Source organism: Pseudopipra pipra, chromosome 2 (genome assembly GCF_036250125.1).
Source record: "Pseudopipra pipra isolate bDixPip1 chromosome 2, bDixPip1.hap1, whole genome shotgun sequence".
Taxonomy (NCBI): Eukaryota; Metazoa; Chordata; class Aves; order Passeriformes; family Pipridae; genus Pseudopipra; species Pseudopipra pipra.
This window is the reverse complement of record NC_087550.1, coordinates 5,184,768-5,208,990: the sequence shown is the minus strand read 5'-3', so window position 1 is coordinate 5,208,990 and position 24,223 is coordinate 5,184,768. Positions and strand designations below refer to the sequence as shown.

Genomic DNA, 24,223 nt, shown 5'->3' with positions numbered 1-24,223 from the left:
AGTTGTTTCCATAGATTAAAATTTCTTTTTTGGTTTACTTAAAGTACTGGCAAATGAGAGTATGAAAACAGTTCTTCCAATATTTAGAATTTGACAGTGCCGCATAGGCCCAATATGTAACTGAAGGAGTCTTTCCATAATGTTGGGAATACTTCAGTCTGTGTTAGAGCTGTCTTCTGGGTTTTTTCCACTGGTAAGAAATGCAGTTGATTGTGTGCTGGGAAAGAGTAATACATTTGTAAAGGTTATAACTTCCATAACAGTAGTTTTTCCTTTCTAGCACATGTCACTTTCTGCTGATTGATTCTGTTAAACTATTGACACCAGCTCTGAATGGCAGTGGAAAAGGTCTTGGTTGTTTCTGTTAGGGACAGTTGTGTACTTGTGTAGGAATAGCGGACCCGGAATGATCTGCCTGTGCTTTGTGTTGTAGGTGTTAATAGTTGTTTGCCATGTCCTTTTAATTTCAGAACCTCATTGACAGGGGAAGTCTCAAATACAATCCAAGACCAGGAAAGGTAAGCAGAATTTGCCATGTAAGTCAATATGATACATGGAATAATTTGTTATACCAAAGCTTTTGAATGGAAGGCATCTGAAGTTATTAGTCTAGTTTTATGTGTTTTTATGTATTACTTGCATATGTTTGGACATGCTAATAATGAGAATATATTATTAAAAATCCTGCCACTAGTCATTTTACTGTGTTCCTCAGCAGCTGTTGTTTTCATTCAGTAGAGTGTTTCATAAAAGAAGAAAATGTGTAGCCTTCCAGTTGAGTGGGCACAAATTGCAAGCAAAAAATAACCGTCTCTACTCTATGTTGAAGTGGGCCCTCATTCATTGTATATTGTTTCAGATTGTTATTTATGATACTTATGGCAACAAAAGTAAACAAGAAGTTCATTCTGATGTGCCAGATACCTCATCGTGGAACTTTCCCATTGGAACATTACTCAGGATAATTAGAGGATGGTAAGAAATCCAGGTCATATTTAAATAGAGCCTTTCCTAAAGACTTGCATATGCATTTCTCTTGTATTTTTATTTCTTTCATTTATGGCACACATCCGATCTGCAAGAGCGTATTTTTCTTTCTTTATAATTAGACTGATACCAATGAAAAAAAGCATGAAACAAGGCTTCAAATGCTGCAGTACAAAAAAAATAAAAAATATTGTTTCTCCTGGGAGCTAGCTTCAAACAGAAAGTTTCTAATAGAGCCACAAGTAAGTTTAGAGTTCTTGCCTGAAGTGCTGAGGCAGTGCAGCCATAATCATGACCAGAAGCATGTGTATGCCAAAGAAATTCTTTTTTTTTTTTACAGCTCAGTTTCATTATACAGTAGCTGCTGCAAAAGGACCATAAAATAAGCATTCTCAGTGCTAGGTTGAATGTAACATTTAGAGGAATGTGGATATATACGAGTACCTTTAAGTTTGCAAGTGTTTCTATATTTGCTTTGGGAAGCTGGGGCTGGGGCTGTGTCAGTGGTTGCAGTGAATGTTTCTGGCTGTCAGCCATGGTAACAATGCATGTCACATTTATGCAGTTTTGAGGCAGCCTTGTATGGGTTTGCATACATTGCTTTCACATCCTAAGAAATGCTGAATGCCATTATTAGTGTGTTTCTGCCTTGCATAGTACCTGCCTGAACATGACGTGTTTTGATGTGACAGTTAATATATTTGTTCTGGTAAAATAAGGCTGTTTATTCACATTGTGGCTTAGCTGTGTTTTTATACAGTTAATATTTTAAGTTATGTTATAGAACTCTGTGTTTTACTTTTCCACACTGAAGTGAATGTGACTGTTGAGGGACAGAATAAGAAAGATGTGATAGTTGCCTTGATTAGAAGAGCTTATTAGTGGGCTTTTCATCAGATGTGCTGTGTGAGGACAGTCTCACCTAACAGCAGCAACTCAGTTCATGATATTGTTATTACAGTTGGATTTTTTATGAGAAACCAAAGTTCCAGGGTCGAAAATATGTCCTAGAAGAAGGAGAGGCTGTGCTGGATCACCTTTGGGATCTCCCAGGCGTGAAACATCATCGAAGAAACCTCACAGTTGGTTCAATCAAACATGTAACAAAGGTACAGACTTCCTTAATAGTATGCTCACACACAGAATTGCTTTGTTGGGAATAGTGGTGTATTGCTGGCAGTGGCCAATGTGTGTATAGTGTTTCTGACGATTCAAATTTGCTATGAATCACTTTTTTCGCCTTCCAGATAGACTCTAGGGCTCATGCTGTGCTAAATTTCCCTTTCTTCCTGAGTTAGTGAGCAGATTGTTTGTGTTTCTTTACCACCACCTTCACGGTACACAGTGACTCCCCTCCTTTTAGATGTTTACCTGTCCAGTTATTCAAAATTAAATGAAATCATTTCAAAGATTTATCTTAAGCTTAAGCTGGCTAATGTGTCTATGTGGCTTCTGTTTCACAAGTTAGAGGTTGGGTTTCTAATCCCATTTTTACATTGTAGCCTCCAGAAATTACTGTTGTTCCCTCTACAGCTTTTTGCTGTCTGTAGGGTTTCCACGTGGACAAGTGGTACACCTACAGCATGTGGCTCTGCCTACAGCCAGAAGTTTAAAAGGCTTTCTGTTGAAAAGATAAGAATCAAATGTCTAAACCCAAAAATAATGTGCCCATTGTTATTCAGTGAATGAGGAATATATTTACCAGATCTTGTGACTTAAGAAGACTTAGTGCTCTCGTTGTTTAGTGTAACATTCCAGTTATTCACAGGGCAATGGCCCTTACTGTGAGTGAATTATCATTTGTATCACAATGTGAAAGGTTTTCAGTAAAGTGGTTTCTCTGTTCTCTGCTGGAATAGAGCTCATTTTAAAATTGATAACCTTTTTGTCATCAGTACAGGGGCATAATGTCATAACAATTAGAAATACTTTTTCCTTCTCTTCAAACACTTAACAGTAAATAAGCTCAAAAGAAGCTGGCTGAAGGCAGGAATAATGAAGTTAACATTTCTTTGAGCTAAACAGATTAAAAGCCTTTGACTAATATGTAATAGCAATATTGATCAGTACTGTGGAAGGCAACTAAATAAATAAAGGAATTCCACAGTAACATGTAGAACTGTGGTCTGAATCCAAGGGAAGCTGGATGTGTTTTGGGCATGAAAGAAAACTCTTGAATAGGAAAGATACTGTGTTTAGCTTCATCATGCTTGATAAAAATCTTTGTAGCACAGCTAAATAGGTTTGACCTTTGTTCTTCTTCCAGTATATGGTTCATTTATATGGAACACAGATGGAAAGCTTTGTTACAGTGCACTAGTTCAGTAATCAACATTTTTCTTGTGTAACTTAAAGCTCTAGCAGGTATGGTTGGTTAGGAGGGCTTTTGCTGCTAATCCATGGAGCTAGAGGTGTGTGGAGCTCACTAAGTCAGGTTTTGTCTTCTAAACCTTGATTTGTGAAAGCATCCCTCTTTTCTAGGTTGTGGAAGTACTTTCAGAAGGTAGTTTACCAAAATGCTACCTAATTTTTTTTTTTTTTTTTAAATATAGGCATTGCTTTTATTTGACAAGTGGCTGTTTCTTTTTCAGGCGGCTCGTGTGTGTGTGTGTGTGTGTGTGTGTGTGTGTGTGTGTGTGTGTGTGTGTGTGTGTGTGTGTGTGTGTGTGTGTGTGTGTGTGTGTGATCTGCAGGGTCACATGTTTTCCTGTCATTCTCTTTGTCACAGACTGGGTAGCTCAGTGCATTTTCTCCTGACTAGTTTGGCCATACTGGCTCTGTGTGCAGGTTTTCTGGCTTGGCTTCTAAATCGCAAGTGGCTTTTTATGGTGCTTCTTTAGTGGCTGCTCAGATGCCTTGAGTTATCAGATGTGAACAGTGGCTAAATATTTGAGAAGAAAATGACTTGCCAAGAAGAGAAAAACAGACTTTTATTAAAGAAGCTGTAGGAGGTACATTTAATATTATTTTTAATTTTTTTTTTACTGGCAGATTGGCTGAAAAACAGACTGTCAGTGGCTTTGAGCCCTTGATTTGGCTTCAAGCCTCCACAAAAAAGCAAAGATTCTGTTAGCTTTGTGGTTAGTTTGTGGCCTAACTGTGGATAAGCATTAGGTGTGTCCTTGTGTATTTAATTTCAAGGAACTTGTGGGGAGGAGGTTCCAAAGAAACAGATTGTGCAATCAGTAAAATGAAGACCCATCTGAAGTAATGTGGAGACTGAGTTCCACCAAGAAAGTCAGCATGAACCTAGGCCAGCAAAGTCTGCCTGGACACACAGGTTCAATGCAGCTCCTGCAGCACAGTCTGTTTAGCAAAGTCAGTTCTCTGGCCTACTGGAAATGCAATTGGAGGGCTTTTTCCATCTGTTTCTGGAAGCCCAGAGAGGGTAACTAAATGTTATTTTCCCAAAAACGAGCTAAGAAATGTTCTTGACCTTACCATTCTGGAATAATCTTGTCAACCGATGTTTTGCAAGATGACAGGAGATCTGAAACAGCAGTTTATAGTCACTGTCTGCAAGATGGTTAGGCAGGGAATAACTGGATTCCTTATGGACTCTCCTTAAGCAAAGCTCTTTGTAATGGGTTTGTTCACAGTATTATATGTAGAGTGTGTCTTTCTTTCGTTTGTGTGGTTTGCTAGGTGAAAAGAAGTTAATAATTTAAGCAGGGACTACTTTAGTCAGATGCCATAGGAAAACACCCAATAGCTTCAGCTTGTCTCACTTTCTAGTTGGTATTTACAGGACAGTAATCATTAATTCCCTTAGTATTATTCTATTTTACTACCAGCTGTGTTGAATCCTGTAGTTTGGTTTGGTGGTAATGGGTGGTAGCAAGAGTGATACCAAGCTGGAGCACTGGGAGCAAGAATTATGAATGGGTAAAAAAGCCTGGAGGACCAACGGAGAGTAATGTTTAACAAAAAAGAAATCTGCAGAAGCTGATGTGTCCTGAGGACAAACCATGTGTCAAAAGTAAGATGCGTGTCTAGACTGTATTAAAAAGCAATCATGTGAATATCAAAACTAAGTAAGCCTGGTTTTCAATAGACCCTTCTCTCCTCCTTGTTGTGGTGTTTTTGCTTAAGGAGCCAGACTTTGGTCATTCTTTGTCCTGTTGTTGGCATAAAAAGCTACACCAGTTAAACAGGCTATTTTGATCACTTTAGTCACCACAGCTTGGAGGTCCAAGGAGAGCAGCTCACAGTGCTGAATTTATTTGGGCCTGATGGTGCTGGTAGGGCTGGAACCCTGGATCCAGCCAAGACCACCTTGAGCAGGTCGAAGGCTCTGGATGTGTCACTGCTGGCAGAGCTCTTGGTCAGACCAGAAAAATGTCAGAGACGCCACCAAAGAGTAACTTTTCCTGCTGAGGTCTTAAGGGTGCTCTTAACCCTGTTCAGAAGAAGCCTTCACCTTTCTGCTGAGGGCCATGTTGGTCTTTTGGAAGTGTCCTCTGTGAGCTAATGTGGGTATTCCCTCTACTTTTGTAAATACCTCAGCTCCTTAGGGACCATGAGGGAAGCACAGGGACTCCAGGATGATTATGTGAAGGTAGGAGGAGAATACCACAGAATAAAGAAAGGCAGAGTGGGATGCCTGCAGGCTGTGAGCTACCTAAGCATTTGCTGGTTGTGTGTTATCATTGGAAATGAGCACAGCTACCTAATCTGGTTGCTGTGCTTTTTACTGTGTTTTTGCCCGATGTGCCAGTGGGATAGTGAATAACATGAGTTTTGACTGCTTGTGATGGGGGTGGCAAGGCTATATGGGGGGCAGGTATAGCAGGGGAAAACTTTCCAGATTTGAATCTGGCCTGAAACATTGTGGTGGTAGTTTTGCATGATAATAGTTTTGCATGTGGGTATCTCATTCCAAAATCTTGACGCCTTGCAGATGAAAGGGCTTTGGACTGAAGGATCTAGTTCTCAATCTGAATGCTGTCATATTTGTGTGGTTTTCATTTTGTTTCTAAAGATGGTAGCTTTATTAGGAATGTTAAAGAAGCCTCTGAAAGTAATGATGCCTATTAAATGTGCTCAGGCAAATATGAACATGCTAAGGCAAATATTTACCCGGCTAAGGTTTGCATGCTTGAATTGTATAAACTAATGGCATAGTATTTGAGCATACATGTGCAAATTCATAGTGTTCATCCCACACACTAATAATAGATGTTACCATTTTCTGCAGTCTGTGCATTAATATAGGTGAATTGAACTCATTATTTAGGGCAAAATGCGTATTTGCGACTTTAAAAAATGTACTTAGAACATACGATGTGCTTCTTGCTCAAACATGTTACTACCTTTAAAAATAGATATTTGAATTGGTTTTGATGAAAACCTCAGTTTACTGTGTGAAAAACTCAGTATACACTTCATGAAAGAAGCTTCTGGACTTAATCTAGTACACACAAAAATACCATCACAGCGAATAGAGGGGTTTTATGACTGTCAAAATCTGGCTGGAGAGAGATGGTGATAAATAGGAGAGATGTAATTATGAGTGCTTGTGCTTTACCTACCCTGCTACATTTGTCATCTCTTGAGCTGGAGCTTCAGGAGCTTCTGAGTCAGGAGAGCAGACTTGAAAAGAGAATACAGACTGGCTTTTTCCAGTCTTAAATGAAAAACAAAAACAAAAGCTTCCTACTGAATTAAAATTGAACATCCTCCATCTCATATTCTGTCTGAGCCTGCAGGCAGATACTTTATTTTGCTACTTGTCTCGTCTTGTAGGTACTTTGTTTCAGAATTTATCTGAAACCATTAAGAGTATTCCTTGGGGAATTCTTATAGATGCAGCTTCTGATTTTCTGTATCAATCTTTACTGTTGGATTTACAGATTTCACCTTATCACATATCAGGTATTATTAGGAAAAACCCCACAAACTTCAGCTATTTCTCAAAAGGGATTTAGTAAGATGCATATACATGTGAAAACTACGGGGAGATTATTTTTACTTTTTTTAAACTTGCCTTGCATTACACTTAGAATTGAGTTCCTTAGCACTTTGCCATAAAGTAGCATTGTACTAGAAAGTCTTTTTTCCTCGTTTTTCTGGTTTTGCTCATCTGAAAAGAAAAATTCTGGTATTGCAGTTTTTGCTCTAAAAAGAAATAGCATGCATTGTTTGCAGGGTACAATACAGAGGAAATGTGATTGTGCATGAGGGAGAGTTGCCAAAATAGTATACTGTGTTCCTTCAGGTCTCATGAGGAAAGTGAAATAACATCCTGAAGTGCATCAATTATAATTGCCACACTTATTGCTGACAGTTAAAGAGCTGCTGAAAAACACTAATCAAGAGGCAGTGGAATGTTACTCCATGAACATTCCACTCAAAACCTTTGTGAAAAAAGAGCTTTAAGAGCTTTTGTGCCCTGGTGCTGAGTTTCTCTGCAGGCTTTTGTGTTTTACAAGTTCCTTGTTGATTCATGATGTATTTGAGTGCTGGGGAAGAAAGTATTGGCAATACATTTTATATAAATATTACTAAATGAAGATGGCTCAATAAAACCCCTGCAAATTCTAGAGAAGATCATGTGTTCAACAAGTTATTCTCCAGTGTGGGATCTCTCAGTAGTAAACCTTCAGTATGGTAATAGAGGTTGTTGCTTTGTGTAACAGGAAAATTCCTAAAGTATCTACTAAAATTGATGGGTTTTAATGGTGATCTTTTCCTTTCTTTGTCTAAAATGCTGTAGATTTATTTAGCATGTCAGAAAATTGAACTCATATGGCTTTATACCATAGTTGGATTCATTACAGAACTTAATTATCATAGAGGGAGGGAGGTGGGAATGTAGTAGACATTTCTAGAAAGTTTTAATTATGTGTGCATCATGTGTATCTTATATGTGTGTTATGAAAGCACTGTCTTTTTTTTTTTAAAAAAAAGTCAGTATTATAATACTGTCAGATCCTTTACTTGGAGTATTTAAACTGACCTTTTTGAAAGTAGCCTGACAGGCATAAATGCGTAGTTCTTCTTCAAAAGTTACTGGGAGATGGAAATTTACTTCCCATAGCTTTTCTAAAAATTCCAGTCTCCATTTTTAAAAAGCTAAAACCCTTCCATTATATGAAGCCTGGAGTGATGTTAGAAGGGTGAGACGACAGAGGGAAGAAAATAAGGAAGCACTCCCAGTTCTTCAGGGACAGACTCTGTGGATATCCACACAGCCTTACCCTTTGATTTGTTTCCACAGGATTGTGCTGTTCCAGAGGTGGAGTTCTGCCTGGCAGCTGGAAGTACAGAGGGACTTCCTATCTGCATACAGGGTGCAATTCCCAATTTAGAAGAGCTGGATGTTGAGAAACACCCTTACGTAAGGGTCAAGTCAGGAGCGTGAGTACTGAGCCTTTCTAATGGCATTTTGCCAGCAGGTAGAGGAGTAACATCATGGGATGAAAGTCAGTCAGAAGTCTGAACAATATTTAGGGGGTTTTGCTACAAATCAGTTAACATACAGCAGATATTCCCAGCTCTACACTTCAGCACTGTGCTCTATGGGCTTCTAGTAGTGGAACCAAATTTTTGAAGGCATTTTTCCTAGTTGCTGGCAGAAGTTGTAATTCAGTTTTTGAGTAGCTTTATAAATAGAAGCAACTCAGCTTTTAGTTCATTGGAGAATAGATACTGTCTCCCTAGTCACCCACCCTGTTATAACACTGTGGCTGAATACCAGAAAATGACTATTACATCACCCAAGCATTTCTCAAGCTGCAGGCATATCCTGACATTCTGGAGAGCGGTGATGCAATATGAAACAGGCCCCTTGGTAGCCCAGCACTTCCTGTATTGAGCAGAATAGGCTCTTTCCTGGGTAAGTGGCCAACACTTCACAGTTCCTGAAGTTTGGGAGTTCTGTGTCTCTTCTCATAAATCATTGCAGAATGACATTAGTTCTATTAAAAGAGTTTTGAGTTTGCCTTTCCCCATGAGCCAAGTCGTCCTTCCCACAATCTTACAATATGTCTGTGAGGCTTGAGGTGGTGAAGGAATTAAAAACAGAGTCTTGTTTTAGTTCTGATCAGACTTAGTATAACTTTTAACTGCTTATGATCTGTGTAGCTTTAAGAAAATCACTCTCATGTGGCTAAATGCCTCTTGCTCCATTCCTTATTTGGTCTCCTAAGCCTATGTCAAACTTCTACATTCAGCTTTCTTTTCCATGTAAAACAGTCTGAAGGAGTCTCAGCATTTTTAATCTTCGTGTCAAAATTACAATAGCTTTACAAAGAAGTGATGTAAATCATCATAATTTAATAAATTCCAGTGAAAAAATGAAGTGGGATTGATGTTAGAAGCCTTTTAGTTCATAAGGTGAAAATTCAATTCTCATCCTCAGTGCTGACTTTTTTTTGTATACTCATAATATACCAAAATGGCTTTTTGAAGTGAGTGAACAAATTGGTAATTTTCTTCTCTTTCATTTATATTTAGCTTGGACTGAGAGAGACTATCTGAGATTTTCTTAGCAGTGATGTTGCCAGTGTATTCAACTACAGCTTTGTTTTGATGTGCTGCCAGTATCTAAAACAGTATCTAGCTCTTATGAGTACAAAAAGGAAAATAATTTTAGTAAAATCTTTGTCATCTAATTAATGAGATTAATGAGTCATTTATCCTGACTGTTATAGATGGCTTGCTTACTCAGACTTTAATTACAAGGGAGAGATGATGGTTTTGGAAGAATGCGATTCGCCGTCCGAAATTCCGTCAGCAGATGTAAAATCCCTGCGTCCCTTAAAAATGGTGAGGACTTCACAAATTCCTAATAACTGTGTGCCTTTCTTTTTCTTACTGTTGCTTCCCCAATGGTTTTGACCTAAATATAACTTGGGTTCTAATGTTCCTTTTTTCTGGGAATGGAAGACCAGAAAGGAGTGTAATATTCTTCTGACCACAGATTGCACAAAAATCTTGGGAGGTGCAGCTAATTTTTGTGTTAATAGACAACACGTAGATCTACATATGAAAGAATGTGAAGGGGTATAACACATAATTCTGCTGTATACATAGCAAGCCTACAGAGAGTTTAAAAGCCATAAAGAAATAAGACCTAATAATGGTCTCTGTAGTCCCTCAAGTGAGGTGTCTTATTCCCTCACAGAACATCATTCACTGAAATTTCCAGAGAAGATGGAAAGAGCAAATTTGTTGTATTTGCTCTTTGACCATGAATATGTCAGCTTTCTCTCTCTTCTGGTCTTTATGATTTCTTGGAGCTCTACAGTCTGTGCTTAAGAAAGTCATACAACAAAGCTTTAAAAGCTAATTTTAAAAATTGGACAATATAAATTAGTTTAAAAACACATGGTAAATTATTTCCCTTCTATTGCTAATAGACAATGAAGGAATATTCTTAAATTGCTTTCAGCCTTACAGACTTATCAATGCACTGATTTGTTTGTAGGTCAGGTTTATAGTGTCTCTGCCCTTTTGAAATATCAAAGTGTTTAAATTAGTGTTTTATATGGCCAGCACTGAAAATGGTGAATATAATTACAAAGACTTCATGCTCTGGTAGTACTGTAAAATATGTGTCAAAGTGTAACTTCAAGTTTAATATAAATACCTGTTTTCCTCCCTATCTTTTTTTAGGGTGGACTGAAGGTACAAATGCCAATGAATGTCAAGGTAAGCACTGAGGACACTGAGAATAAAATACTAGCACATTTGAAATATAAAGCCTTTATTTAAGCTGTTTTCTTTTTCTTGGGTATATGACATTTGATTAAGTATTCAGTGTTGGCTGCTGAAGAAGAATTCACTAATGGTGTCAAAGTCAGTGTTTCATGAGTTGTAAAAGCAGTAGTAGTTCATTTTTCACATTAGCAGAATGTCAATTTGCTATAGAAGAATTTTAAAGTTTTTACAAAATAAAACCAGTTTTTTTGACTTGCCACATTAGTTACTGTAATGGTTAAGGGATCAGGAGAGATTTTCCCATTTAACATACCAAGTTTAAAAATAAAGAAGGAGAAAGGGAGGAAGGGTCCAGGAATTCCTTCCTATGCCTTATCCCAGTACAAGAGTCGTGAGTGAGACCATGATCCTTCTGTGATCTGAGGAGCAGAAAGCTAATCCAGAGTTATTTCTCCTTCTCCCTCCTTTTTCTAGTTCTCCACAAAAATGGTAATGCCTTAGGTGACTTTTAATTGTACAAATACATGCACAACTCGGGAGTTTTTTTAAATACTGCAACAAATATTAATACTGTTAATAGTTAATCTGTGTGATTGGGCAGATGAGGAACCTGAAGGGGGTCATTCAAATAACTTTAGCAAAGTACAGGCAAAGACCACTCGTTTACTTTTGAAGGGTTAAGCTCCATCTGTCTACCTGTGACCAGGTAGGATTCACTGCAGGCTAATATTCATTGCCCAGGCACAGGAGTACAGGATATAAATCATAGTCATGTAGCTGGAGAGTACATTTATGTGTATAGAGTTCTGTAAATAAGTATCTTACTGTCTGGAAATGTCTGCAAATAGCCTGACAAGCCCATGTAAACCCAAATAGGGTCTCCAGCTTTCAGGGCACTCAGGAATCAGAAGGGCTGCAACCCTGGATTTTCTTCGTAGTGATGGAGGGGGGAAAACAGGTCTTCCACATACTGTAGCAGTACATAAACACAAACTACAAGTTACTATTCAGGGCATACTTAGGTCATTGTTCAACTTCATGTTTTCTAGATAATAATATATGAGAAAACCCACTTTGGAGGATGGTCCAAAGAGTTTTCAGAAAATGTCACTTCTGTCCCAGCACTGTTTGCTGGCGAAGAGGAGTTCTGGGAAATTGGATCAATACGTGTAATTGGTGGAGTGTAAGTATATTTCATTTCTATAATTATTTATTTTAAAGGAGGAAAGCATAACTAATTGCTTAGAAGTGCTAACTAAGTGGTGATGGGAATTTTTCACAGGTAAAACATTTTGAAAAAAAAGGAGTATATGTTTCTTTTGTCAAACATCACCCTTGGGTACAACTACCTCTACATATGGCTTATCTCTCTGAGGGAATGTTGGAAGATAAAGCTAAATGTGTGAGAGGTGTGGAGTCAATGTTTACCATTTGGATGTCAATAAACTAGGCCACTTTGTTCCTTAATGAGAGCATTCACACAGAGCTTTATTCATATTGCTTTATACTTCTGATAGTCTCTACTTAATTTGCTGAAATGACCTTGGATAGGTGTGGTTAGTTCTTCAGTTTGGCACTTTAATACCTCTGAAACATATAAACTGTTTTATTGTCTTAATGGTTTTCCTCTGTCACCTATTGCATGTTGTCTGGAATTAAGAATCTACTAATTATTTCCTTTATTGAGGCATTGGATTGATTTGTTGTAGCCCTGCCCCTCTCCGTTTCTACCCTTGCTGGAGCTGATGGCAAAATTAACAGATTTCAACAGAACAGAATTTTGCCTGCTTATACTGTATCCTGCTCGAATCCAAAACCACAGACATATAAATAGACAAGCATAGACTGTGTTTCAGGGCTGTGAAACACAGTCCTCAGGTGGGCTCTCACAAGGCAGACTCAGCACCAGCTATTCTAGAGAGCTGCCAACCCCTCATGTTGTTCTTCCAGCCTCTTCCAAGACCTTCTGCCAAAGACCTTGGTAATAACACAGTTTTTAGAAAATTTTGGGTTTGTTCCTTAGGGGATTTCCATGTTATTATTTCACCATAAAGATTGAATAACATACATCCTTTCAGGCTGTCGTCAGAATCTTATGAGCACTAAATTAAAAACAAACTTAATTGTTACTCCTCAAGTAATCTCTTCATAAATGCATTGTGTATTCACTATCTGGGAAGCCTCAAGTTATTAAAAATCATTGTTCTGTCTGTTGTGGCAGCTTTTATTTTTAGTACTGCGGTAACCTAAACAGCTGAATTAATGTAAACCAAATGGTACTAAAAGTAAAGCTATCCCTGCCTGGCAAGATTCAGTGCCAACAGAATTTGTACAGCAGCCCTAATACTTACAAGGGAGCTTTGATGAAAAAAAAATGCTTACAAGAAAGAAGGAGGGGGAAGCACTTTTTCAAATTAAGCTCCATTAGAGATTTCGAAGTTGGTATGGAAATACCTTCTTTTAATTGAACCTTATCTATTTCTTAAAAATACTTTAAAAACTTTTGTTCATTTAGTGCTAAAAGATATTCCATATGCAGTATACTTTATATATTCAATTTGCTTGTCTATTTATATGTCTGTGGTTTTGGATTCGAGCAGGATACAGTATAAGCAGGCAAAATTCTGTTCTGTTGAAATCTGTTAATTTTGCCATCAGCTCCAGCAAGGGTAGAAACTCATTGTTTATTAATCCACTGAAGATATCTACTGCTTGTTTCTTTTATCATTGACAATTGGTGGCTTGGAATGTTTTGGCAACTGGTTGCTTATTAGTCTCTGTAGTACCAAATATTGGGGTTGGGAATATGGCTGACTGAGAGGAGGCACATGGAGAAGTGTCACATGAATAAACTATTGTTGGATAGAGAATCACATGGGGGGATTTTGATCCACAAAAAACACTTCATGGGTTGCTGGTTCGTGGTTTCAAACAAGCGTTGCTTTGTTCAGCAGCTGAGTTTGTGATACTCATTTTAGTGTTCCTGGGATGTTCTCTTCCCCTTTCATTTGTTCTGGAAAACGGTGTGTGCAGTTGTTTTGCTCTTACTGACTTCTCTTTCCCTTGTTGTGCCATAGGTGGGTTGCCTATGACAAGGAACGCTACAAAGGCCATCAGTACTTGCTGGAGGAGGGAAATTATGAAGACAGACACTCCTGGGGGGGAGCTGACAGTGCCCTGCTGTCTTTCCGGTTCCTCCAGGCTGTAAGTACTCCTATGCATTTCACACAAATTATGCACAGCTCTGTACATAAAGAGAAAGGTTATTCTTTGTGTATGGCACAGCTGTCTTGGGCTTAGTCATTCCATCTTTTGCCCGTGTTCATTCTCATTCTTCTCCTGCTGGCTGAAATTTAGGCTGAACTGTGCATACATTGCAAAGCAGAAGCAGGTTCTAAATAATCTTTGTGATGCTCATACAAAAAAAGTATATCGTGCAGAATTCCTTGTCTACCTGCCAGATTTTCCAAGGGCCTCCCTTCTGCACTTCAAGCTATTTGAATCTAACAGAATTTTCTTAAAAGCATAACGTGCCTAAGTGTACAGTGTACTTCTTTATTAAAATAAAAATAGCTTTCAACACAGCAGCTGTTACAAGCCTTAAAACAGCATTACCCTCTGTCTCTGTGATTTTTCTGCCAGAAAATTTTGGCAGCAAAAATAATCATGGTAAAAAAAAAATCCCTGCTGCTAAAAATGGGTTTAGTGGAGGCAAAGATGAAATAATAATAAAAACTATCTGTAAGAGTCCAGTATTGGAGGCAAAGACTTCTTAGTGATGGGGAAACATGGGATTAGAACTTCTTTGTCATTTCCTTTGGTTTGGGTTTTTTTGTTTGTTTGTTTGTTTGAGGGTTCGAAGATTTTTTTATTATAATGGGAACTCTGTGAACATTAAATACAGCTGCAAAGAGTGGCTCCTTTTGAGACTCAGATTGTTCACTCTGATATTACTCAGTTTTGTATACTCAGATAACTCATCTCCTCATCTGAGGAGATGTGATATTCCTGAGCCAGGAATTTTGTGAAGATTGAAGATAGGCATTTAGAGCAAACTTGCTGTCTCAAGAGTCATTACCTTTTTTAAAAAATAAAAAGTTTATGTGAACCCAAGAAGGCCATACTTAAATTCACAATTTGCAGCTTTGGTTTTTATGAAAGGCACCTAGCAAAAGCTGTGTTTATAATCAGAATCTATCATGCAACTTAAAATAAAGATAGGAGAATAAACTGAATTGAAGAAAACTATACTTCTTTAAATAATTTATTTTCAGGTTTCTGAGAAAAAACAGGCAGGAAATTTCTTAGGATTCTTAATTTTGAATATGCAGAATCCTGTTCAATTACTGACTAATCTTAGTTTCTCTCTATTTTTCAGCTATACATAGGACACTTGAGCAAGTTAAATTGATCTTTTTAGATCTTCGTCTTGGCAAAGGTCGTAAATATAAGCTTAAAATTATGTGTGTGGCCAGTAAGAGTGACCCTCCACATACATGGATGTATTTAATTTGACTCACACCTGGGAGAGTTGGCAAGACTCAACTCATAAACATTTTAAAAATGTGTATCATTCACAGTCATAAATCAACATATATCATTCAAACTGGCATATAAATATGTGTCAATATTTAATAAAATACAAGTGCAGGGAACAATTTTCCTCAAGTTGTAGCATAACTAAAGGCAATGAGCTGCTTGCCAATAAAATGACTAAGGGCACTGGCATTCTGTTGTTTGGCTTGACCAGCAGATTGCCTGCCTGCCTCCCTCCGATGTGCACCACACGTGTCAGTGTTCAGGCTTGCCATATGCTCCCCTTCCTGACTTTGTATATGATACTTAAGGTCAGGATTTTAAAAATATTTTAGTACTAAGCTCTTGTTTTCAAGGGGACCTGGGCAAAAATCCAAAACTAGTTCTGTGTGCATAACAGCAAATGTACAAGATCTTCTCCATAACCTTGGAAATTCCCTCAGGAGAAGCAACGGGGGGGTGTTCCTACATATCAGAACTTTATTGCCCTTCCCTAGAATTCTGGTTTAGTCAAATTGAATTTAAGATTCTCTCTAGAAGATTTAGGATTTTGTGAAATGACCATGCATTACTCATGGTCAGTTTAAGTAGGGAGTGGGGTTGGGCATTGACCCTGTTCTTATACACACCCACCACTGTGTCTCATGGAGGGCCAGTTCAGCCAGACTTGTATTTTTTCTGCTGGAGCATCACACCAGGTGACCTTGGCTGTGTTGGCTTTGAGGTCAGCCCAGACCTGAAAACAATTCAGCCTGGCTCACAGGGCCTGAAGCTGAAGCTAATGAGCCTCGTGTACCTGAGTCAGCTGCAGGCAGAGTCAGATCAAATGTCTTTGTGTCGTGCTCCCAGAGTGGGGAGTGTGGTCCAGAGGCACGTAAAGGCTCTTCAGAGAGCAGGGTACAGCATTCCTCATTAGCCTGTGTCAGTCCCAGCTCCCTCAATGGGGTTTAGTGCTCTGCAAAGCTATTCAGATATTCCTGCACCACGACACTCGACATGACAGGTTCCACCAGCGCCTGTTAGCACCAGGAAAATCCAGCCCTTGTTTCTGTACACATGGCAGTAGCTGCAGTCGAGCTGAGGCAGGAATTTCATTTCCTGACAAATCTGGAAGGTTAGTCACTGCACACAAACAAGGGATTGCTGCACATCACCCCTCCTCACCCACTGGTGAAGATGTTCACAGGCACACTGCAAGAGCTTCCAGGTTTTAGCTGTCTTACGTATTTCAAGAGCTAATGTGGGGATTTGGGGAGTGTTTTGAAAGCAGAGACAGAAAGATCTTGTGGAATTGTTTTTTTCCAGCTACTGCCAAGCTCCATTATCAGCATCTATTTTGAACACACCACAGTCAAATACAGAGCCTGTTCCTGAGGGCAGGCAGCAGTTTGTACTTTGTGCTGGTTTGGGGGACAGTTGCATTTACTTCTTTTCTTCAGTGTCAAGTGAATGTGTGAAGCTGGGATTTTGCCCATGGCTGAGTGAAAGAGCAAAGTTTCTGAGTCTTTTTCAGAGTATGTTGCCTTTGGAGCTTCCCCACTAATGTTTTCAAGTCTGCAATGATTTGCCTTGCTCTGAAAGTCTTTTCTTATAGAAGTATTTCTCCTATTGCTTATTGTAAGAGAAACTATAGTGGAAGTTTAGGCAGGAAAAAATGATGACTGAATTTGAAACATGTTTTAAATGTAATTTGACTTGTGAATATATTTCAGTATTTTAATTGTAGTCAAAGAAATTCTGTGTAGATTTGATCTAAATGACTTCTCAGGTACTTTTATAAAGTTTTTGCTTTAGGACTGTTAAGAGTAACTGTTTTCCATTTGCACCAATACTGCACTGGTTTGGTTGTTTGTTTGTTTTCCAGAAAAGTAGTCTGAAACTGCAGTTGTTCATGATGATTTTGTCAGACCTGGTACTTTAATTTCTAGTGTATACCTGAAATAGTTGCAACTGTTTAAATAAATTAAAGAAGGAGGTGGTCAACTTAGTAAGAAAACCAGTTTTACTACATAATTTGTTCCATCACCTTCTAGTGTCCTGTAAACAATGCAGAGAGCTGGAGTTACATCAAGTGTTTGTTCTAAAGTTAGTTTTCATAATTCCTTGTGATTGTATCCTGTACAAAGACGTGGTGTCCTCTAAAGAGCCCAACCAAAGGAGTCTGGCTGCATGCTTGGTCTGGCCTTAATTTCTAAGTGGGTTTTGACAGTTATAAGTGTTTGTTTTCTCAGTGTAGCCTTCAGCATATTGCTCTCTGGTAACATTGAAGTGCTACAGCAGCAAGTATTTAGTGTAATAATTGCTATGGTGGTGTCCTCATATGTTTGTGGATCTCTATCAGCCACATTGCTTGCTTGATAGCCTTTATTTCTTGTTTGAAAGACTTAGCTTCAACTTATTATAACATTGCTGAATGTTTGAGAAACACTGAAATTCAGTTCATGGTTTATGTTAAAAGTTAAAGGAATAAAGTGAATGGATTGTTGTTTTCTGTTTTCCCAAGCAGTGACTGAACTGTGTGCTTAGAATTGCTAAGTGGTTAAAAAGTTGAAGATTTGAAACCCAAATTCAAATAATCTGAAGCTGTGCAAGTAATCTGGTCAGGGAGCTAAGCCAGCTGATAGCAGAGAGCAGTGTCACACAGCTATGTAAGAGGGAACATGACAGTGTTAAGCAGGATTTATTCATAGCTGTAGTGATTAGTCATGCCGCGGATGTATCCAAAAGGTACAAATCCTTTGTGCTGGAAAGGTGATCTTGCCCCGTCTTTTCCTCTCCATGGTTATTGCCATGTTGCTGGGAAGGGATGAGGAAGGAGAACTTGAAGTAAAAAGCTGTAGTCGTGATAATACTTGGAATAGTCATTTTTGAAGTTGTTGGAAGATCAGTTGTTGGAAGATCCATGACTCTTCTCTTGCCCACGTGGGCATCTTTGCACTCTCAGTCATCCTCAGAGAGGAAAGGATGGTGCTGAGGGGCAGCAGGTTCTTTATCTCTTCAGTGGAAACCACTGAAGGCCATATCAGATTGCCAGGCTGCCAGTTTTTACAGAACTTCGATGCCAAAATATCCCTTAAAGATCCACAGAAGGGATCCAAGTCCCTTCAGTGCTTTATGAAACGCTGTCTTTCTGGCTGTAACTCTTTTCCAAAATGTTTTTTGTTCTGAAGTGTTGCTGAGCTGTGACAGCCTGTCTTCTGACTCCCTTGCTGCCTCTTAGGATTTCATAGAGTCATCAGTGGCACTTTTTCAGTCTGATGATGAAGATGGGAAGGCATTAGACATCACCAATGAAGAAATCCCGGATTTGGAGAAGGCTGGATTTGGCCCAGAGACGAGATCTGTTCTTGTGAGGAGTGGAGTGTAAGTCTATTGAAATACCTGGAGAGAACTCTTCGGTATCTTTGTGCATGTTTGGGTGCATCTTTTGACAGAATATGTTTCACGTGCTACAGGTGGTAAACATTTGGAGGAAAAAATGTTTCTTTATGTTTCCTTGGTGAATGGAAGGGGGAAAAAATAACTTTAGTTTTCTGTAGCTCTCATGCTTGTACCTTGATTTGGATCTGGACATTGTTGTTACTAGACAAAGTTTGTGATGTTCCTCCAGAGGTGTCACTGTAGTTTCATTATAAAGGAGCTTTGGGAGTAAAACAGAAGAGAGATTTTAGGTATGGTAAGGTTTTGGAACAGGTAGAGCCTGTATAGAAAGGATAAGATGTGCTGTATTTGTAAGAAAGTCAGACTGCTGGCACTGAATGTTTTAATTTTATAGAACTATTTTAACTAAAAGGAGGGGTTAAACCAAGGGGTGTGGAAGAGTAGCTGGCTCAAGCTGGTACAGTCTACAGGGTGGACCTGGCTAACATTTGGTGTGCATATGTGAAGTTCAGAAGGAAGATAAACAAGGAAACAAAGAAAATAAGTAAGAAAGGTAAATTAGACCACCTGCAGTGTCTGTTGACAGACAGACATATGTGGTATTAACTGATGGAGCAAGGACAAAACTCTAAAGTGCCAGAAGCCTAAAGATTAGTGTGGGGGAGCTAGAATGCTTGGCATGAAATAACAGCTCTGATCCAGCAGATACTGCAGAGGCTGACAGGAAGGATAAGCAGGGGAGTCACCCACTCCATGGGAATGATGGAGTAGGCTATTACATGGAGGGCAGGGGTACTGTGCATGAAAAATAATATCAAATGCTAAAACATAAAAGATGTTATGGGAAAATAGCACTATGGAATCATGGGTTGAAATTCCAGACTTTTAATACAATATTAACATTGTCATGCCTACCCTAATGGTGATGGTGATAGGGATCAGCAGCTGTTAAGTGAGACTAAGAAGGCTTTGAATTTAGGATGGGTAGCAATAGTGGGGGACTTGGAACTGCTCACACAGGGGCTGATAATTAGTGTCTCACGAGGATAAAATACAAGAATGAAAGGCTGCGACTCAATTTGGAGAGGAGGGATACAAATGAGAACTGCAAAATCCTGAGGGTTGTAAGACAAGTTCAATGCAGTAGCATTCCCAGAGTCTTGCATGACAACAGTTGAAGGGATGGTTTACAGAACTATGTGATACTGAATATTCAGTTGAGAGAGATTTGAAAACTTGTCAACTAAATTTCTTTCCTTTGTGTTTCTTGTTTCTGAGAAAAGCATCATCTCATGTTGAGTGTATATTTGATGGAAAGGCAGAGACCCAGAGTTGTGTGTTTGTCAAACAGTGTTTGCAAATTAAGAGCAGAAAATCAAAGGTGTGACAGTTTTGTCTCCTCAGGTTTAATGTTGCACTGTCTGTCAGATGGGCTTTTTGTTGCGTTTAACTTGCTAGCATTGTCATCAGACTGCACGGAAAAATGTGATGGTTTTGGTTTAATTTTTGTGTCATTCTCCAGGTGGGTGGCATATAAGCAGAAATACTTCTGTGGAGAACAATATGTATTGGAGAAAGGAAAATACAAATGCTTCCTTGACTGGGGAGGATCCAGTAAAATCATTATGTCAATTCGACCTGTGAAGTTGGTGAGTTATCAGAACTTGTTAGGGGGGAAACTTGAAAGAAATGAGGCCTTTGGAGTCCAGGACATTCCATAATAATTAAACAGGACAGCCCACATTATAACAACTTGTCTGTTTATTTGGAAACAACTTAAAGACCCTTGTAAATGACATCATGAGTCTGTTCAGACTTAAATGGACACTGTGGATCTTTCTATATCTTGAGAAAATTATAAGGGAAACCTCAAAAGAAGAACTTCCCTTTGGTAGACTGCATAAAGGGAAAGAATAACCTGGCCTGGAAAGATTAATTTGCTTTAAAACATAGTAATTTATAATGCCTAATCAATAATGGATATAAAAATACTTGAGAATTTATCTGACTTATGTTGTTGTTATGTAATAGAAGTCTGATTTTTTTATTATTATTTTTATACTGAAATATATGTAATACATACAGTGAATAAAGACAGGAAATATTTTTAATCCATTATTCAATCCAAGGTAATGTAACTTGCCAAGCAGATTAGTGCCAGAACTGTCAAAACCCAAATGCAAAGCAAAGACAATGCTCAGTAATAAGTATTAAATAATAATAAGCAATAAATAAATAATAAGTAGTAAATTATACTAATGCACTGAAAATAGGAAAGGAACATTTAACCTTATTTTGAAGATCACGTGTTTAAAGAGCTGTTGCAGTCATCTGTTGTTTTTAATTCTGCATCTTTTCAAGAAACAGCCTCAAAAACAAATGCAGAGACATTTGCATGGGCTCTAATCCACATTATACGAACTAATTAATGCTGATACAACTTCTCTGTGTGAAAGGCACTGAACAGTCAGGCAGGTAATCGTGAGCTTACAGGCAGCTGATGGCAAAAATGGGGAAGAGAATTGTGCCAAGAGCCTGGGAAGTGTGTTTTTTCTCTGCTCTTGGGTTCATAATTAACAAATTTCAGGAACTTGACATGTCTCCTAGGAAATTAATTGTAATTGATTTGGGGGGAGGTTTAACATATGTGTATGTATTTATTATTGCAGGAACCACTTGGAATGAATGAGCCTCCACATTTGGTATGTTGACATTATATTACTGTCTTCAGTCCTAAGCTACATTTAATAATTAAATACAGGCAGTGTTGAACGTCTTGCTTCAGATGATACCTCAGTTACTTCAAATGATACCTCAGTGTTATCATTTCATACAGCAGATCACTGATGGATGAACCTGGTAGATGTAGAAAGGTTAAGTTTGCTGATGTTCTGCTCTTTACTTTATTCCAGATCATACCCTTTAGTATTCTGTCCTCAAAAATGCAAGCAGCCCAATAGGTTTTGACTGAATTTGGGTCTCTGTAGCTTTTTATTTTCCTCTTCTTGCCTTCCTGTTCCTGGAAAGTCTCCCTCACATTCACTCGTCCTTCTCTTGGTGGCAGATTTTCGTTCCGTTCTTTTGCGTTGTATCTGGTTTGTCACTGCTGTGTTCACAGATGAGGTGAGGATGAAAATATAAACTGCAGAAAATTGAATTGCGCTTTCCAAACCTGCAGATGCATCAACAGAATGGGTTTTTTCAGTCTTGAGTGCTGGTAGCTCTGCTTTTCATAGTCTCTTTAAGGAGCAAGGTAACCCCGTGGTTACCTTTTCCTTACAGTAATATTAAGACCTTAACTGAACACATCCTGGTTATAATAAATCTGTGCTAAATCTCTTCTATGATACATTCTGACAATTTCCCTGAAAGTTGTGTCTGACTTGGTGATAACTTACAATGAGAAAGTGGCCCCTATAACTCACTGTTAGTCTCAAGAATGAGTTAGTTTGGGGTTTTACAATTTCGGTCCTTATCTTTTGAGGTTACATTCCATTAATGGACCTTTGTGTTATCTTTCTAAAACCAAAATCCCACTCTGTGCTCGTCACCACACATGGTCTGTGTCCCCTACAATGTTCTGTCTCAACAGGGCTCTCCTCCCTTCCAGCATTAGTTTTTTGATTTGTCTTTGTGTCCTGGAGTGCACTGCTGGTGTGGGTGATGATGGGAGGGGCTGCATTGCTCTCTCTGTGACATGCTTTTAATTAAGCAAATTTGGAAAAGTTTATTTCAAGAAACATGACATCATTTTTCAGACAAAAGAGACTTTAAAGTTTGCTGAAACAGAACCGTTGAGCTCTAAGTATTTTGTCATCTGGACACAATTTTGCTCTTTCTTTCTTGGATGGGAAATAACATACACTGTGTTGTTTAGCAGGTGGACCACACCCTCCTTTTTCCCCAAGTATCCTAGTTCTATGATTTTATGATTAACCCAGGACTACAGGAAGTGTTTCCTGTCTGAAGACATAATTGGTGCATTATTTTAGTCTTAAACACTGACTTCCTGCCAGACCTATTCACATGGCAGTTTGCAGCCAAATCCAAAGACTTACAAGAATATATTCACAGTAAGGCCTTGGTAAATGCTACCAGATAAAATAACCACCTCAAATCAAACCAGAGGGGTCCAAACAGTTGAAGACAATTTTCTTTCCATGTTCAATTCTTCTATTTTTTCACTATCTCCCAAAAACTGTTGTTTGAGTGCATTACTTCAGTCTTGCAGACCTTTAAGATCAATTCAAGCCTTTGAAGTTTCAATAAATTGTGCTTTATAGTCTTTTTATTTCCCAGAAACATGAAAAAAACTGTGTATGTATATACACACACAGTCACCTTTAAATACTGACCTGTACTGGATTGTGGTTTGCCTCTTGTGTTCTCTAATAACAGTCCTAACACCATTTGTAAAAAAATTACTATTGTGATTTATCACAATCCTGGTTCTTGTCGGATTCCACTCCAAAGCTAAGGAAGGAAGAACATCATTCATATCCCTACAGCTCTTATAGGAGGGGAAATAATTTGAGTAAGTTTTTATGGGAAAACATTTAATCACTTATGATAAGTAAAGGACAGTCTTTTGGATAAATATGAAGAATTTCCTATTCAGAGTAAAATAAAAGCTTTAATCTATCCAGCAGTCTTTTGGTTTGGAACTTCAAAGCATGGTGCATAGGAGCTGGCAGGTCCTTAAACATCCTGATGTTTGAGCCTTGCATAAGCCATATATTGGTTATTTTCAATGATTATACATTCTCCCACTTTTAATAAGCGTGTATCTGAGCTAAGGGAAGTGTTTTCACTGTCTACAACAGTGTGTCTTCTTTTCACTCCTGTGTTTGGTTGCTCATCAGAAATTGAAAAGCAGCTAAATTTTCTTAAATCTCTCAGCAATTCCCCTGACCTTTTCCTCCTGCCAGGCTCCCTAATAAACCATGGACATACAGTGTCTGAAATCACTGACTCTGCAAAGCCATTTCTTTTATTAAAATGAAGCTTGGTTTTGCCCAGCAAGAACAAAGCCTCTTTCAGTAGCAGCTGACTTGTACAGATGATTTAGGAAGCAGAGATAATTGCTGTGATACCTTATATTTGTATTTTAATGTGCTGTGTGTTGAACTTTTAGGAAGCGAAACCTCATATAATGATGTGCAAACCCTGACAAACCAGAGGTTGCTGCACTCTGAGGCTAAGTGCAGATGCTCAGTGTTTTCACTGAGGAATCACTACTTCACCCCAGCTTTTGTCAAATTAAGACCATCACTCATTATTAGATACATTCTATATTAAAATGAGTTGTGGATCTTTTTAAAAGCCTTGCATAGCACATGGCCTATGAAGGAAAGGGGGGTGTGTGTATATATATATATATATTCCTTTTTGTAAAGAGCTTTTAGATGAGTGGGTAGAAAATACTATGTAATTACAGCTTAAATGGATGTTTTGTGACATAGCAGTGTGATTGCATTTACAGAAAAATCAGTTACACTTTATTTACTGTATTGTAGCTGATCTGTGTTCTCCAATTAGCAATTACAGCCTGTAAGGCCAGGTTAAGCCTTTCTTGTTGTTTCTAACAGGAAACATATTCATTTGTTTTAAAAACATAGACTGAGCTTTTCCATAAAATCATTTGCTGATACTTGTG

General features: G+C 38.4%; 1 protein-coding gene across 1 annotated transcript in view; it reads left to right on the top strand.

Annotated features, from left to right (window-relative positions):
• Positions 1–24,223, top strand: part of CRYBG3 (crystallin beta-gamma domain containing 3) — an 86,102-nt gene that overhangs the window by 44,795 nt on the left and 17,084 nt on the right. Inside the window, exons 5-15 of the mRNA XM_064643643.1 lie at positions 471–518; positions 860–975; positions 1,949–2,096; positions 8,207–8,346; positions 9,642–9,756; positions 10,606–10,641; positions 11,700–11,833; positions 13,728–13,854; positions 18,407–18,549; positions 20,090–20,216; positions 21,237–21,269. Coding sequence (XP_064499713.1) covers positions 471–518; positions 860–975; positions 1,949–2,096; positions 8,207–8,346; positions 9,642–9,756; positions 10,606–10,641; positions 11,700–11,833; positions 13,728–13,854; positions 18,407–18,549; positions 20,090–20,216; positions 21,237–21,269 — 1,167 coding nt within the window. The remainder of the gene's footprint in view (positions 1–470; positions 519–859; positions 976–1,948; positions 2,097–8,206; positions 8,347–9,641; positions 9,757–10,605; positions 10,642–11,699; positions 11,834–13,727; positions 13,855–18,406; positions 18,550–20,089; positions 20,217–21,236; positions 21,270–24,223) is intronic.